A 17,073-nucleotide genomic window follows, 5' to 3' on the forward strand; every position below is an offset into this window, starting at 1 on the left:
CTTATTTTTAAGAGAAATCTTAAAATTGGTATAAATAATATTAGTAATAATTTGTGCACATGAAAAAATAGAAATAAAATACTAAAAAAAAAAGAGGGAAACAAATTTGTGGAGCCACATGGCATTTTTGGCAATATGGCTCCTATACCAACAATTTTAAATTTGCATGGGAACATTCCAACTTTTTAAAATTAAGCAAAAAATGGAGTTAAGGAACCACATGGAAACATGAGATTAATGACTTTGTTTCATGTTTTTCTCTTTAGATTTGCTATTTAATGCTTCACCTTAGTTAGTCTTCAATATGTGACTTTTCCCACTCACTCATTTTTTTGATATATGTAATATGAATCTTTATACAAATAACATTAGATACCCATTTATATTCTCATATTTTTTTTAAAGAAACAATTAATACTCAAAATTTGCAAATATCAATCCATAGGACCATATGATCAAAATTCTTCCACACTCATCCAAAAACAGCACAAAAATTTAAAAATATAAAAATAAGACCTCCTATTTTGACAGATAAGATGACACCTCCTCCCTAAAAATATGCATCGTGAAGCCCCCTCCACGGGACCGCTTCCTTAAATCCCGTGGCTGGTGTTGCTCTTCGTGTGCTGTTTACACGAACACAACAGAGCGCAATGGCCGCTGATAACAAAATTTCAAGTAAAGAAAACCAACGCAGAGAAACGCAATACTTGCTCATAAGATATAGCGATGGCTCTTCCATTCTGTATGCCTACTATTTTTCTCCAGAATTCTTGTGCACCTTCATCAAGATTAAGATTAAATGTTCTAGTAAATCCACGTTTTCTCAAACCTCTCGGTTTCATTCAAAACAAAAGCAATGGAAAACAAGCAGGAGCTGGTGTGGTTCGTTGCTTTGCCAGTCCAGGGAATCGCCCTACTTCTGCAGAAATCACGTAATATTTTACATAATTCAACGAAAATTGTTTTTCATCAATTGCAGCGGATTTACTATTCATTACATGTATGAGTGTGTTCAATTTAAAATATGTTTGCTATTAATTTAAGGTTTTTATTTGCCCTGTAATACTTGTAAAATATCATAAACTGTCATTATATACTGCGTTCACATTTCCAGCAATTTTATTTCTAGTTATAACTTCACTAGAATCCTGAACTATTATCTGCACTTCTGGGAAAACACTGCCTTGATGGCAAAATATTTATTTCAATTGATTAATCTTAGGATATGTACTCTAAAATCATTACACCACAACCTTACCAAATGTATGGAGGATGCTTTATTGTGTGGTAGGGGAATTGGAACATGGGTCACATTTTTAGAAATATCTGCATTTATATCACATCACAACCCTTCGTCATGCTCTAACAGGTAATCCCTTTGATAGTTAGTCCTTAATGCGTCTGGAGTGTGCCTGGATCACGTTCTTAAGAATTATAAGCAATGTTAGGACTGGCATGTACCCCATATTCCATAATTATTGTATCAGAGCCTTATCACTTGTCCCATAGAGTTAAAATATGCCTCGTTGCAGTTGGGTTACAAGTCAGATGTTCACCATAGTCATTACATCACAACCTGTCCATGTCTCCTGGAGTTATAGGATTCCTAATCACATTGGGGAGACCGGAACTTGGGTCATACTCTACAGTTACTCCCCATTTCCGTTACACCACAGCCCCTTAGACATTAATTTGTAGACACTTTGATGCTGAAACATGGCTGATGCTCAGGGGATTACCGGAACTTGGGTGAACTCGCACTCTTACTATCATTTCCCATTTCCGTCACACCACAGCTATTTCGGTCACACCACAGCTTCTCAGTCATTGATTTGTGCACCTTAATGCTGAAACATTGGCGATGCTTTTTTGAGCACACCACATTCACAACCTTAAATATATTCGAGTTGATCTCAAAGTCATCAGCAACCGCCAAATGCTTCACCTTCCTCCCTGTATCTGCCTCTTACACTTTTCACGCATCCCACTCCCTATGCATGATCATCAACTGCAGTGCTTCTCGAAGCTCAGTCACCCTCTTCAATATGATGAAGCAGATACCATAACGTGTCTCTATAGGTTTGACAAACTCTTTACTTCAAAATGACCTGAATTACCAGTTCTTTAATGCTTCTCTTGATCAAACAATTGATTGTCTAAGGACATGATATTTCCAGACCATGACAAATGCATAAGATTGTTCAGCTTCTGGTTAACAATTGCATATACGAACTTGCTCTGCAATTTTACTTCATTTTCATCGTCCTCATGATGGATCACAATCTGAAACCTCTGAGGCCAAAAAAAGTTATATGCAGTCATTAACCAGAAGCTGTACAATCTCACACAATTGATTGCATGTTCTTTACCGCTTCTCTTGATCATTTTGAATTTCGATCTAATTTGTCTGAATGTGAATAATTCTGGAGCTCTTACACAGAATTATCCATAAACATAATGCTCATAATATGTGGTGTTTGAATACACAACAATCTATTGCCATTCATTCTGTATTTTGATTTTCCCGTTCATAGTAGTTCTACCGCTTGCAAAAACAGATCTACAGTGTTAGTAATCATCATTCAGTCAGTTCAATGAAATTGTAGGACAATGTTTTGGTCCCTAAGCTGTAATCTGTTAGAGTCATAATGGACTCATGCTCTCAAGATCACCTGCAGATCTAAAAGATGCCTTCCACAAGAGAGCAGCAAGAGCAAAATATTGCTTGATTATGGGCACAATGGATTAGATCTATTGATCAAAGATGGACAAAATGTACATATGATGCCTTGCCTAAGCAGGGTTGAGAGTTAGGACTAGACAAAATCTGTGATAAGTGTCTTAATCTTATTTAATGAGACAACTAGTGATAAGATAAGATCACATAACAACTAGAAACTTCTAGAAAGATTCCTAGATCCCTAAGTAAACTTAACTATGAATATGTGTGAAAGGACCTAACTAGGTACCAGTTAGATAATGTGCCTTGTTCACACTACAAAGGGGGAAATGGGACTGGAAAAATCCTATGCACACCAACACAATCAAGTGTATCCTTGTAAAACTCAAGACATATATAACCCCTGAAATTTTCTTACATGCCTATGGTGTGAAAATTCATCAAATAGTAATTGAAATGCAGGTCTGGTTTGGGGGTTTTACCAAACCGCCAAAACTAGCAGCAATCCAATTGAAAATTCAATTTAAATTAAATGAACAGACTCAAATTTGAACATTCAACCACACCAATGATTTAATTCAATTTTATTTATCAAATCAAACATTACGAGACAATTTTTTATGTATTTTTGTTCTTTCCTTTGTCAATGGCAATGAATCTCTACTTCCAGCACCCCACTTCTCTTTATTTTGTTTGCTATTTTAACACTCCTCAATCCCTGCACTATGGTTCAGTTCTAGTGCCTCTCTGTTGACTTTATATATGTTACCCTTTCCTCTGCCAGCACGCACCTCTGATCTTATTTATTTCTGCACTTCTTAACTTCTTCCCTGTCTCTTCCTTGCACCTCTTTACTCTGCCATATCTTCCTTTTACTGTTTCCACACCCCTTCCTATTGCTAGACACTTCTCTTCCCTCCTTTTTCCTACTCACGCCTCTTTTGCATTGCTGGATTTCTCTGTCCTGCGCCCCTTTTAAGCCACGGCTTCTACTCTCTTTTCTGCACTCTTATTATTGTCTTTTTATTCTTTTCTTCCCCTTGTGCCCCCTGTTCTATAGCTTTTCATTTCATTTTTTTTTTTGAATTCCAACAATCACTCTCAATGCATCTTCAACTGCACCCTTACCTCTTAAATTTCCACACCTATCCATCTTCTTCACTTAACTGTTGGCATGCTTTTTTTTTTTTAATTTTACAAGCTCATTTTAAATTTTTGTTAAATCAGCCACTGTAAAATTCATATTCCCTGCCAGTCAAAAGTCTATAAACAAAAAGAAAATCAGGAAACCAAAAACAAAATGATTGTTGATGCTCCTGCATCAATCTCACCAGCTAAAAGAAAATGCTGCATACAAATTTATCATATTGTTTTGAAATTTTGTAGAGGAATTCCACGCTTAATAAGCTTGGATGCCAAGTAGCTTTATTAAGGATTTTATTCTTCCAATGAACCAGATATTTCAAATATTCTTTTCCCCTCATTTTCTTAACCACACGAGAGTCAAGTATTGCTTCAACTTCCTCTATTTGTTTCTCTAGCAACCGTTGTACCCATTTCGACTTGTCCAACATATCTGCAACTACATTCTCTGTCTCACTGGTTCCTCCATAATAACGATAGGAATCAGCCACATTAAAAATTGGAGATATATCCACCCCTTCCGGCAATTCTATTTTATATGCATTGGACGCAAATTCTCTCTATATCATACATGGCTCTATCTTTTTCCATTTTAGCTTGTTATATGTGCCTTGTGGGAATCTCTTTTTTCGCAAATGTGCCAAAATCAAATCCCCTACCTGAAATTCTTGCATTCTCTTCTTCATATCAGCATGTTCTTTGTACTTGAGGGCATTCTTTTCCAAGTTTTGTCTCACTTCCTCATGTAGATCATGTAAATATCCAGTGAAGTCTTCTACAACAGCACTCTTCTTTCCCATATCTGCACTGTCTCTCAATTCATCAACATCTCTTGGGCAAAATCCATAAACAATTTGAAAAGGACTTTTATCTGTACTCCGATTGATGGAGTTATTACAAAAAAATTCAGATTGTGGCAACACTACATCCCATTGTTTACCAGTCAAATATCTCAATAGATTTCCAAGGCTTCTATTAACTGCTCCCATTTGCCCGTTAGTTTGTGGGTGATAGGCTGAACTGAATGCTAATATTGTGTCTAATTTCCTCCACAATCTACGCCAAAAGTGTCCAACAAATTTGGAATCTCTATCTGAAACAATACTTTTAGGCAAGCCATGTAATCTAACCACATTTTTGAAAAATAAAGTGGCAATATGTGTCGCATCATTTGATTTCTTGCATGGGATGAAATGTGCCATTTTGGAAAATCTATCTATCGCAACAAAAGTTGAATCGTTACCTCTTTGAGTCTTTGGTAACCCGAGAACAAAGTCCATACTTATTTCCTCCCATGGTCTCTAAAGTATAGTTAAGGGCTGATATAGGCTTGTATTTTGACTTGACCCTTTTGTATGCTAACAAATTGCACAATTCCGCACTATGTTCTATACATCCACATTTGTTCTTGGCCAATAATACCCTTCACTCAGCTGCCGCAATGTTTTGTTTATTCCGAAATGTCCTCCAAGACCTCCACTAATGTTTCTCCCTAATTAAATTCTCTCTCTTAGATCCTTGTGGTATACATAACTGCGGTCCCTTGAACAACAATTGTTCTCGTATAAAATTATTCCAGCCATGGTGTCACATCCTTGTCAATTGGATTTTTACAGGCTGCCCATGCTTCCTTAAAATACGAGTCTTGCTCATACAATTCTTTTATGGAATCGAAGCCCAAATACATTTATTCTTAACTCATTTATCAACGAATGCCTTTGACTCAATGCATCAACTACCTGAATAGAGCTACCATTTCTATGTTTCAAAACAAAAGAATAGCTTTGAAGAAACTCAACCCACTTCATATGCTTTTGTCTCAACTTATCTTGGCTATATATGAATTGTAATGCATGATGATCAGTGTACAAGACAAACTCCTTGGGTAGCAAGTAATGTGTCCATTTCTTGAGTGTTTGCACGATGGCATAAAATTCTTGGTCATACATAGAGTGCTGTCTTTTGGCTTCATTCAACTTCTCATTGAAGTAAGCTACTGGTCTTCCCTCTTGACTCAAGACTACTCCTGTCGCTGCCCACTTGCATCACAATCAACTTGAAACACTTTGTTAAAATTTGACAAAGCCAATACCAGCTGTTTGGCTACCTTTTCCTTCAATAATTTGAAACTTTTCTCTGTTGCAATTGTCCATTTGAATTCTCTTCTTCCACCCCTCATTGTTTCAATAATTGGAGCACAAATACCACTAAAATTTCTAATAAATTTTCTATTGAAACTTGCCAATTTGTGAAAACTTCTTGCCTCAAACATACTTTTTGGTGATGGCCAATCAATAATGGCTTTAACCTTTTCTGGATCTATTCGCAAACCATTTTCTGAAATGACAAACCCCAAATATACTAGCTCCTTCATAAAGCTGCACTTTTCACGATTGACCAACAACTTTTCTTTCATTTAATCTTTGTAAAACAACTTTCACATGCATTAAATGCTCTTCTTTTATTTTACCAAAAATCAAAATATCATCCAAATATACAATAACAAACTTACCAAGAAACGGCTTCAACACTCTGTTGATCAATCTCATGAATGTACTTGGGGAATTTATCAAGCCAAATGGCATGACCAACCACTCATACAAACCATCTTTTGTTTTAAAAGCAGGTGTCCATTCATCATCCTCTCTAATTTGTATTTGAAGGTATCAACTCTTCAAATCAATTTAGCAAAATACTTGGCTCCACTTAAATTGTCCATTAAATCATCCATTTGAGGCAAAGGAAACCAATACTTAATTGTTATTTTATTGATAGCTCTTGAGTCCGTGCACATACACCATTCTCCATCCTTTTTGGGTGCTAACAATGCTGGAACTGCGCATGGGCTTAGACTTCCTCTTATTAATCCTTTATCCAACAATTCCTAAACTTGTCTATTTATCACCTCATGCTCCATAGGAGCCATTCTATGAGCCACTTTATTGGGTAAACTTGCTGTGGGTATTAAGTCCATATAATGGCCAATACTCCTTATGGGTGGAAGCCCATTTGGTAATTCTTTCATTAATATATCAGCATATTCCTCTAACATTTCTTCGATTTCCAATGGAATTTCTTCTCCTTTATCCACTGTCCGAACCTCCTTAGGCTTAGGAACGAAAGCAAAAGATGCTTTTTCCTTCCTCATTATCTTCAGGAATTGTTTTCCCGATATTATACACACCTTTGAACTGCAGTTTACTTCCTCCTCCTTGTCCTTCAATGAACTCAAAACATACATCTTTCCATATTTAGTGTAGGTATTTTCCCTGCTATCATGCACAACTTTCTGTCATATTGCCATGGTCTACCCAATAGGATGTGGCATGCATCCGTTGGCATCACATCACATATTACTTCATTCTTATAATTACCCATTTGAAATTTAACCAAACATGTTCACTGACCAAAAGTTGGTGACCTCTTTGCAACCAAGAAATTTTGCAGGGGCTGGGATGTTTTGTCTTCTTCAATTTCAAATTTTCCAACATTTCTTGAGACACCAAATTATCTGTGCTACCACTATCCACAATTACTTTGCAACATTTTCCTTCTGACTTGCAAATAGTTCAGAATAGATTTCGTCTCTGAATTGGCTCTTGTTTCTCCTTTTCCAGTTTCAAAAGCACTCTCTTCATCATCAAAGATTCTCCTTGTTCAGGCTCTTCTATTTCATTCGGTAAAGCTACACTTTCTTCATCAACTTGTTGGCAAAATTTCTTGCATCACTAGATTTTCTGCTTCTCTATTGTATTTGGGGGCATTCAAAGGCTTGGTGACCAGCCTCTCCATAATTATAACATGTATCAGAAAATCCTCTTCATCTACCTTTTCCATAATAACCTATTCCTCTTGAAAAATCTCCTCTTTCCCTTGAGCCTCTTCCTCTTGTACTAGAGCTGTAATTATTTGGTGTGGAGCTTGACTCAACTTCTTTTGCTGATTGCCCTCTTCCACTACTTGATTGTCCTCTTTCCCACATGTATTTACCTTTGCCTTTGAGATCAATTTGCTGTTTTTGGGTCAACTTTTATTTTGCCTTTAAGGTATACTGGTAAGATTCTTCAACTATTCTTATTCTTATTAAGCTGATTTCATCTTGTATTGCTATTCTCAAGCCATTAATATATTTGGATACCTACTCTTGATTGTCTTCAATGAGCCCAAACCGAATACTTAGCCTATAGAATTCTTCAGTATATTCCTTGACACTCATGTCCTTTTGTTTTAAGTTTTGATATTTTTTGAATAAACTAATTTGATAATCTACTGGCAAGAATTTAACGTTTAATCTCATCATCATCCTATCCCAAGATCTTATCTTTTCTTCTCCGCTTCATTGTCTATCCATTGTAGATGATCCCACCATTGGGATGCATGCCCTTTCAATTTTGTACAAGCATATTTGACCTTCTTGTCATCCTAAACCCCCTCAAAATCAAAGTACTTTTCCATTTCTGAGATTTAATCAATGAGTTCTTAGGGATTCAGACTTCCATTGCAGTTTGGAGGATCAAACTGAGGTTTATTGTTTATTCGTGTTATAGCTTTTATGAATCTTTCTTCTCCTTGATCCAATCCTCCTTGGTTGGCTTCATCTTCAACTTCAACAATTTGTTCTTCTTCTTTGTCCTCACTAACGTCTTCTACATGAATCCCTCTACTTTGTGCCTTTTCAATAGCTTCCAATCTTGCTGTTATGCTTCGGAACATTTCTATAATCATTGGATTGGCACCTCTTAGTTCCACCTCTGCAACCATGTCCTCGTTGTGCCATAATTTAGAAGTTCTCCCAACCACTTGATACCTGCTCTGATACCAAATAAATGCAGGTCTAGTCTTGGGGTTTTACCAAACCGCCAAAACTTGCAGCATTCCAATTGAAAATTCAATTAAAATTAATTCAGTAGACTCAACCACACCAATGATTGAATTCAATTATATTTATCAAATCACAAACATTACAAGACAAATTTTTATGTATTTCTGTTCTTTTTGAAAAGCACACAAAAAATACTGAGAGAGGGGGGGAATCAGTATTTTGAAATTTTAAACACATGAAACCACATAAACAAAGAGATAGAATAGAGAAAGAAAACATCAACAAGGAGAACACCAAATTTCATGTGGAAAACCTTTTTGGGTAAAAAACCACGACAGATCAATAGCTTTCATTGACGAAATGGGCACCAACCCAAATTACATAAGTGAGCACCAACTTTGTTCAGTTGAAGCACCAACTTCAGTTTTCACACAAACTCAAATGCACTGAAACTTATTAACACTTTTTATAATACACTGAGCACTTCAATCACCATAGAAAAATTACATACTTCCTGCTGAAATAGTTCGCGACTTCTTATCTGCAGCAAGCTGAAAGACAACCAAAATATATCCCACACCAAAAATGAAAACAACGATTAACAGCAGAAAAATATGCTTGTCTCCATAAACTCTAAACTAGGAAGGAATGGCTGAGGTATTTATCAAATACTTCAGAATTCAAAATGATTCCCTTTTTAATGCTAACGTTACTCAGCCGTCATCAGGAATAAGCTGCCTCACAGTAAAATGAAGAATCTGCCGTTGCTCAAGAAGGATAAATAAATTAATGTGCTGCCAAGAATCAAAGTCTGAAACTGTTAGAGTATACAGACACCTGCAGCCATCATACACCAAGAATAATACCATATCGCCTCACTAAATTACCACGTCGAGCAGATGATATTTATTTCACCAAACAAAAACACGAATACAATATAATTACCACTAATTAAGAAAATCGCTGACTAGCTTTGACATCAATGACAGAATATTCAACACTTTCCTCTGTCAATGGCAATGAATCTCTACTTCCAGCACCCCACTTCTCTTTATTTCATTTGCTGTTTTAACACTCTTCAATTCTTGCACTATGGTTCAGTTCCAACGCCTCTCTGTTGGCTTTAACTCTGTTACCCTTTCCTCGGCTAGTGTGCACCTCTGCTCTTATTTATTTCTGCAGTTTTTAACTTCTTCTTTTGTCTCTTCCTTGCAACTCTTCACTCTGTCGTATCTTCCTTTTACTGTTTCCACATCCCTTCCTATTGCTACACACTTCTCATCTCTCCTTTTTCCTGCTTCTAAGCCTCTTTTTTATTGCTGGATTTCTCTGTCCTGCGCCCCTTTAAAGCCGCACCGTCTACTCTCTTTTCTGCACTTTTATTATTTTCTTTTTACTCCTCTTTTCTTCCTCTCGCGCCCCTTGTTCTCTAGCTTTTCATTTCATTCTTTTTTTTGCGCCCCTTGTTCTCTAGCTTTTCATTTCATTCTTTTTTTTTTAATTCCAACAGGCACTGCGAATGTCTCCTCAGCTGCATCCTTACCTCTTAAATTCTCATGCCTATTCATCTTCACTCAACCATTGGCATGTTTTTCTAAATTTTCGATTTATGAGTTCATTTTAAAATTTTGTTAAAATCAGCCACTGTAAAATTGATATTTCCTGCCAGTCAAAAGTTGACAAACAAAAATAAAATTTAGGAAACCAAAAACAAAATAAATGTTGATGTTCCTGTATCAAATTGCAGTTGTGATAAATTTATCACTCTGAGAATAAAAGCTTTGACAAAGATTGTGATGGCATTTGACTGGCAAATAAGAGTATGAATACTACAAAAGATGATCAGGATGTCACAGTTCTATAACAATTCTCATGCTGACTCCTTTATGAAAATTAAAGTACAGTCAATATTTATAGTTTGTCTTTCAATACAACTATCCACTGTACATCATTAATGAACATTCTTTCAAAATGATATACAGAACAAAGAAACCTAAGCTTCCTCCAAACAACTCATAAGGATTCTAAACTGTTTTTCAGACATCTAAGTTTCTCTTTGCAGCTTCTGCTTTAGATTCTGATTCTCCTCACTGAGAAGTAAAGCCTGTTTTCTCAGCCTTTCCTTTTCTTGCACAATATGCTGATTCTTTTTATAAAGCTGTAAATTTTAACCTCTCGAATGCATGAAGCCTCTTTGTCAAATGCCCTCTTAACTGTTGATATTAATAGTGTAATACAGGAAGAAAATAAATGGGAATGCCATTCAATATAAACATGCATCTTAAATATTACCAACCATGATATGCTGCTGTAAAAAATTTCAACCTGTGCCAATTTTATAAAAATCACTATACACAAAAGTAGGTTGTAATTTCTTAAGTATCAACATTGACTACTAAGACAGTCATGCTGAAAGAGTATTCTTGATTAAAAATAAATCTGAAAGGAAATCACCATTACAAGTATGATGCCAGCTTACCATCAAGGTAGTAAAAGGTACCAAAATGAGAATCTAAGGTCCCAATTTTCGGTGCCTATATCGCTCTCCTGTCTGGCACAGACCTTTCAGAACTAGACTTCCATCAATCCAAATCACAGGATTTCATGGGTTGGGTGGACCCTACTATTCTAAGGGCCCTACTATTATAAGGACCCTGGCAGTCTTTATTTCAATGGGGAGATCCAACGAGTCACATTCTTCTGGGGCTGCTTGGGCAGCTTTTCTAAGTCGATTGGCTCCATTCCGAGCGATGCAGGAACTGAAGCAGCGATTTTCGGTGGTGGGAACATCAGGAAAACCTTAGCCCCCCTACTCTAGCCATCAAGGTAGTAAAAGGTACCAAAATGAGAATCTAAGGTCCCAATTTTAATATCTCTGGCACCCCCCATGATGGTAATTGGTAACAATCTCAAGAGATGTAATGTATGGAATCTCCCACCGTATTAAAAAAAAAAGGTTACATTAAGGAAGAAGATTTCCAGAGGCTGAGGTGGATGGAGCAGTCACATATGACGGTTGGGAGCAAAAGTGCAGTCCAACATTTCAGAACAATTATTCTGCTTAATTATGTGAGTGTGAAACAAATATATTTTGGATGGACAACTGTTCACCCAGAAAAATAATTGACAGATGTTAGCAGAGTCACTGTTTGTAAAGGGGAGCTGAAAATAGAAACCTTACAACACTTGGAATGAAAATTTTGAAAAGCCCTTTTTGTCTACAACAGTAAGTTGATAAAACTCTAAATGAAAGGCATATTGGAGTAATAATGGTAAAAAATGTCTTCTCACGAATTCACAATTACCCTGATCCCCTTCTTGCCCCTCAATAGCCATTTAGTCAGTAACTTTAGAAGAAGACTATAACATGTATTTGCTAAAATTAATCATACAAGAATGGACAGACCTAAGACTTTTTTTTCTTTTGCTTTCCATTTTCACTGCAATAAAATGCTCAGAGAATATGACAGGTGTGAGAACATATGATCACACACCTTATTGAGATGGTGAGCCTAGAAGTATGAGTATAAATCTGAATAGCAGATAACAATAGTACATAAATTGAATAACAGTGTCACTTCCATTCAACAAAATCAGTACTCTGGTGCCATAAGTGCTCCACTCATCGAATGATTCCTGCAGTTTGCCAAGAGTGAAAAAGGCCCTGCATTTAGTCTCAGATGCTGTCAACCTTTTTGAGGTTGTCTGCAATTAGAAATAACGACACATTGTTCTGATACTTAACAAATGACCCCTTAGCTAAATTCGTAGAGCTCTAAATTAGCAAACAAATCTTTCTTTGTTAATAAAATATGAAGGCCCTCAAAACAAACAAAGAAAATCAGATTGCCTAGAAGACCTGGTCTACGAGAGCCAAATCTCTCTGCTTTGCACCCAATCTGCTAATTTTAGTATCTACTGCCAAGACTGGATTGTAAGCAGAGCAAAGGAATCTAGATCACTTGAGAACTCACAAATCTAGACAATCAAACTAAACTAGGAGAATTTACTTTAAAAAATAAAACCAAACACACATAAAAACATCAAATTTAACAGAGTAGATAAACTTTGATATGTCCTACAAACAAATTTGGCATTCAATCTCATCTCATCTGTAAAAGTACTAAATCCATAGCTGGAAGTCTGGATCCATAAGAAAAGAAGAATTTTACAGTAATTACCTTAAGCAAATATGGCAGGGGAGCCATGGGAGTTGTGTATTCCAAAAAGCAACCCAGATCGCAACATGCTTTTTACTCAGTCCTGCAACAACTATCTGCAGCAGTCATGTGGCATGCTTCCTCTACCGCCCTCTAATTTTGGTGTGAACAAAATTTATCCTGTGAAACCCCACCATGAGAATGCCCTGAATTTGAATGATGGCTTCCACTATGTGGATCATGAAACTGCTCGCCTCCATTATCACCACTGCAGCCAAAACGAAAGCCTGTCCCAAACATTTACACTAACTATATCTACACTACAGTTCAACTGAAGCGTTAAGGCTCCCCTCACAGAAGACTCTAAAAACTCTTCAAACAAAAAAAAGAACAGAGCTCACACATCACACACGATATTTTAGAAAATTACTTTCTCCTGCAAACAATCCATGCCTTGACTGAAGACAAAGTAGTCTCTTAGCAATAGCACTTATTATCCACAGCCTTTGTCCCACCCTGCCATCCAACAACAACTGTCCACAAAATGCATATCCAGATCTTGCTTCCTCCCAGGAACAGTTGTTGATAAGGTCTGCTGCCTTAACTGTCCACATTTACAAACATTCTTATCTGACTGGATGTCCAAAAGCTGAACAAATGCAGCAGAGACGCTTGTCTATCGAACCTTCTCTTCCATCGCGAGTTGTGAGAATACCTTGAGACTGAAATCCGGTCCAATGGCAGAGGGGTAAACCATTTTGCTAATATCTGAATTAAAAAGTGTGCTAGTGGCTAAAACATTGCCCTAAAGTTTCGTTCAAGTTAAAATTGAATAATGATTGGTTGAAACCATAGTTGAGGACTCTCTAGAACTCTCCAGACTCTCGAGTCCTATCTCTAGCCGAGTACACTTGCCATTGGCTCCCAAGGCGAGTCCGGAAGAGTCCTAGGGAGTACTCATCCAAGTCTCCCCCCTGGACTCTCGGGTCCACTTGGGTGCCACTAGGGAGGTTAACAGACATTAAAATGTGACTTTTCCTTCACTTTTTTTTGTCCAATCTTGATCAAAACAGGGCTGAACACCAAAATAGGATAGGAGATGAAAAGAGGAGCATTTGAGATCCAAAAAGACAATGTTGAAGAAACAATTCATCATCACTTTTATACTGTAGCACCTTTTAGTTCAATGCCTGACAAATTGAGTTACATTAGAAGGGGAAAGAGGAAGATGTAGACTTCATTTGGTTGTTTTTCTCATTTTGACATATCATTATGTGCAAACATTTATAAATTTATGATGCTGTTATACATTTGAAAGTTTGAAAATGAGTATGAATTATGAAATTTCAAATATTGAGGTTTGAAGATCATATGACGTGTAATGTTTGAATTATGACAAATTGATAGTCAAATTAGGCTTTCATGTTCTCTAATGAATTAATTTCTTTTTTTTTTATGAAACTACTGTTTTCTTTTTTGCCGAGTCCCAAGTCCGAGTCCTATTTTGGTCTGCTGAGTCCAAGTTTTCAAACTTTGGTTGAAACTACAGGGATTTTTCACCCATTGAAAAATGCCTCGCAGCAACAGTTCCATTGGTAGGAATTAACAAGAAGATCAGGCAACACTAAAGGGGATTTCATTGGCAAAAGATAATTTTCTGACGGCTTCATTGACCTCCTCCCTACTTGGTTGTTCATAATTGCATTGCATAATACTCATAGGTTAATTGCCAATCCTAGCAATAGATTGACCAATAGAATGAGAGGGGGTGGATATCTCTTAAAGCCTGAAGTATCTGTATATGTGCAGAATAATTGACTCATGTCAGACCTCTTGTCAAGTGTAAGACTAAGATAACCCTTAACCCTTCTTCAAGAACATGTAACAAATGTGCATTAACCCTAGTATAACCCTCCTTGAAACTTTTGTTGGATATGTGGCATAGGTAGAGTTTGAGCCACCAGAATAGTTTTGCTTTTGATTCCCAAGTATAGTAACAAATTGATAATTGGTTGAATACATAGCAGACTCCATTGCTAGTTTGTAGAAACTTCATTTCCTGATCTTTGGCATAATCTGACATCCAATTTTTCTTTTTTTTCAGCTCTGCAGCAAAGATAAGAAGTGAAGTCCTGTCTCCATTCCGGTCTGTAAGAATGTTTTTTTACCTTGCATTTATGGCAAGTGGTGGTCTTGGAGGTCTGATTGCTCTAACTCGTTTGATTGCTGCATTGAAGAATGCTCCAAATGCAGGATCAACTCCAGAGATACTCATGGGCTTTGGAATTGACTTAGCTGCAGTTTTTTTGTTTGCATTTCTATATACAAGGGATCTGAAGGCTCAGAAAGTACAAGTGGCAAAACTTTCAAGAGAAGAAACACTTGCCAATTTGAAATTAGAAGTGGATGGGAAGAGGGTGGTTTCTATTAGCCAATTGAGAGGTTTTGCTCGTCTTGTTATAGTTGCTGGACCTGCTACTTTCATTGAAGAAGCATTTAAATATAGTGGGCCTTTCACAAATGATTTATTCGATAGAGGAGTAAGGGTTGTCTATTATGCTACTGATGGCTTGGTACCTAATTTACAGGCCTCAACTGTAGATACTAGTTTGAATGAAGTAAAAGATGATGAGCAACTATCCTTAATTAAGAAACAAAAGAGTTTATGGCAGTTGACTCCCCTCTATACTTCTGAATGGTCCAAGTAAGAATGCCCAGTCAATTAAATCCTATGACATTGTAGGAATTTGTTCTCTTGTTATTGTTTCTTGACGAGCCAATCAAATTGACCCTTTAATTAAAATGTTTTTTTGGGTGTGTTGATAGGTGGCTGAATGAACAAAAATCAATGGCAAAAGTTCCAGAAGAGAAGCCTGTGTAAGTATCCTGCTGGATGTTTAAACTGCAGTGTACAGATTATTAGAATTGCGAGTTCTTATTAGGGCAGTATGTTTCTAACAAAATAACTTTTCATTTCATTTTAGATACATCTCTCTCCGTATGGATGGGCGTGTCCGGGGGAGTGGTGTTGGGTACCCACCATGGAATGCATTTGTGGCCCAACTACCTCCGCTAAAAGGAATGTGGGGTGGTGTTCTTGATGGGATGGATGGAAGAATATAAAGCTCTCGGTCATCTCAAAGGTAGTTCAAATGAGTTCAAAGATACAGTTCCATTAGAAGATGCAAAAGGTAATGGAGGAATTTACTGTTGAGGAGCATACATTGAACGATTAGTTCCTTTAATGTTTCAAGCATGCAAGTTGTAAACATTCATTATTAACATGTACCTGCACAACCATCTTAAGTCTTATTTATTTGCAGTTGCTGCTTGCAGAGGTAAGCATTCCAACTAAATGGAATCTATCTCTTCTAATCATCAATAATGATGCTTCTGATACCACCATAAGTCCAACGTTAGCCATATTCTTTTCTTCATTGTATAGCAGTCATTTTCATGTATTGGCAACCAGAAGCACGAGAAGATTTCCTTGGCAACTCTACAGCCAGAAGATTTATATCAAACGGCTTTCTTTGGCTCCCTGGATACATAATTTTAATACTAATTGGTTTACATTATATACATGCAAGAAATCATTAGATGCAAAGGACAATGATTAGATTTCAAGAAGAGTTTGTCTGATTTCTTATCAAATTGACTGATTTCTTGTCAAATTGTTGTGGCTGATAAATACATTGTGTAACATCTTTATCGGTTTTATATCCACTAATTGTCATAAACACTAAACCTTTCAGTGATGTGGCTTTTACCCCTTTATAGGATTTGTAAAAGCATATTTATTTATAAATTTATGTATATGTGATCTTTCCTCAGTTTTCTTTGGTCTGAGACAAATTAGACCATTACCAGTATGTGTAACGTGAATTTACTTATCTATTCTGCATGGAGTCTACTGTTTATTTAATATTCACAAAAATAAAGAAGGATAAAAAGAATAGAAGAACCATTCAATATTTGCCAAGCTAAGAGGATAAAGTGACTATAAGATTTACTGCTCTACACTATATATATATATATATCATGGAGTCTACTGTTTATTTAATATTCAGTGTTCACAAAAATAAAGAAGGATAAAAAGAATAGAAGAATCATTCAATATTTGCCAAGCTAAGAGGATAAAATGACTCTATAAGATTTACTGCTCTACACTATATATATATATATATATATATATATCATGGAGTCTACTGTTTATTTAATATTCAGTGTTCACAAAAATAAAGAAGGATAAAAAGAATAGAAGA

At 36.4% G+C, this 17,073-nt stretch overlaps 1 protein-coding gene across 2 annotated transcripts; it reads left to right on the forward strand.

Annotated features, from left to right (window-relative positions):
• The first annotated feature begins 583 nt into the window (after positions 1 to 583).
• On the forward strand, positions 584 to 16,641 carry LOC131067962 (protein LOW PSII ACCUMULATION 1, chloroplastic). 2 transcript variants are annotated; one of them, XR_009111890.2, is made up of 5 exons: positions 584 to 935; positions 14,913 to 15,512; positions 15,635 to 15,685; positions 15,793 to 15,999; positions 16,132 to 16,641. XR_009111890.2 is itself a non-coding variant. In XM_058003137.2 (4 exons), exons 1-4 carry the CDS (start codon positions 730 to 732, stop codon positions 15,929 to 15,931), a joined length of 996 nt encoding a protein of 331 aa, XP_057859120.1. In that variant the 5' UTR covers positions 584 to 729; the 3' UTR covers positions 15,932 to 16,641. The 2 variants fall into 2 exon arrangements, 1 of the variants encoding a protein (XP_057859120.1); XM_058003137.2 differs by having other exon boundaries at positions 15,793 to 16,641.
• Positions 16,642 to 17,073: the final 432 nt, after the last annotated feature.

The sequence above is a fragment of the Cryptomeria japonica genome, chromosome 6, assembly GCF_030272615.1.
Source record: "Cryptomeria japonica chromosome 6, Sugi_1.0, whole genome shotgun sequence".
NCBI lineage: Eukaryota > Viridiplantae > Streptophyta > Pinopsida > Cupressales > Cupressaceae > Cryptomeria > Cryptomeria japonica.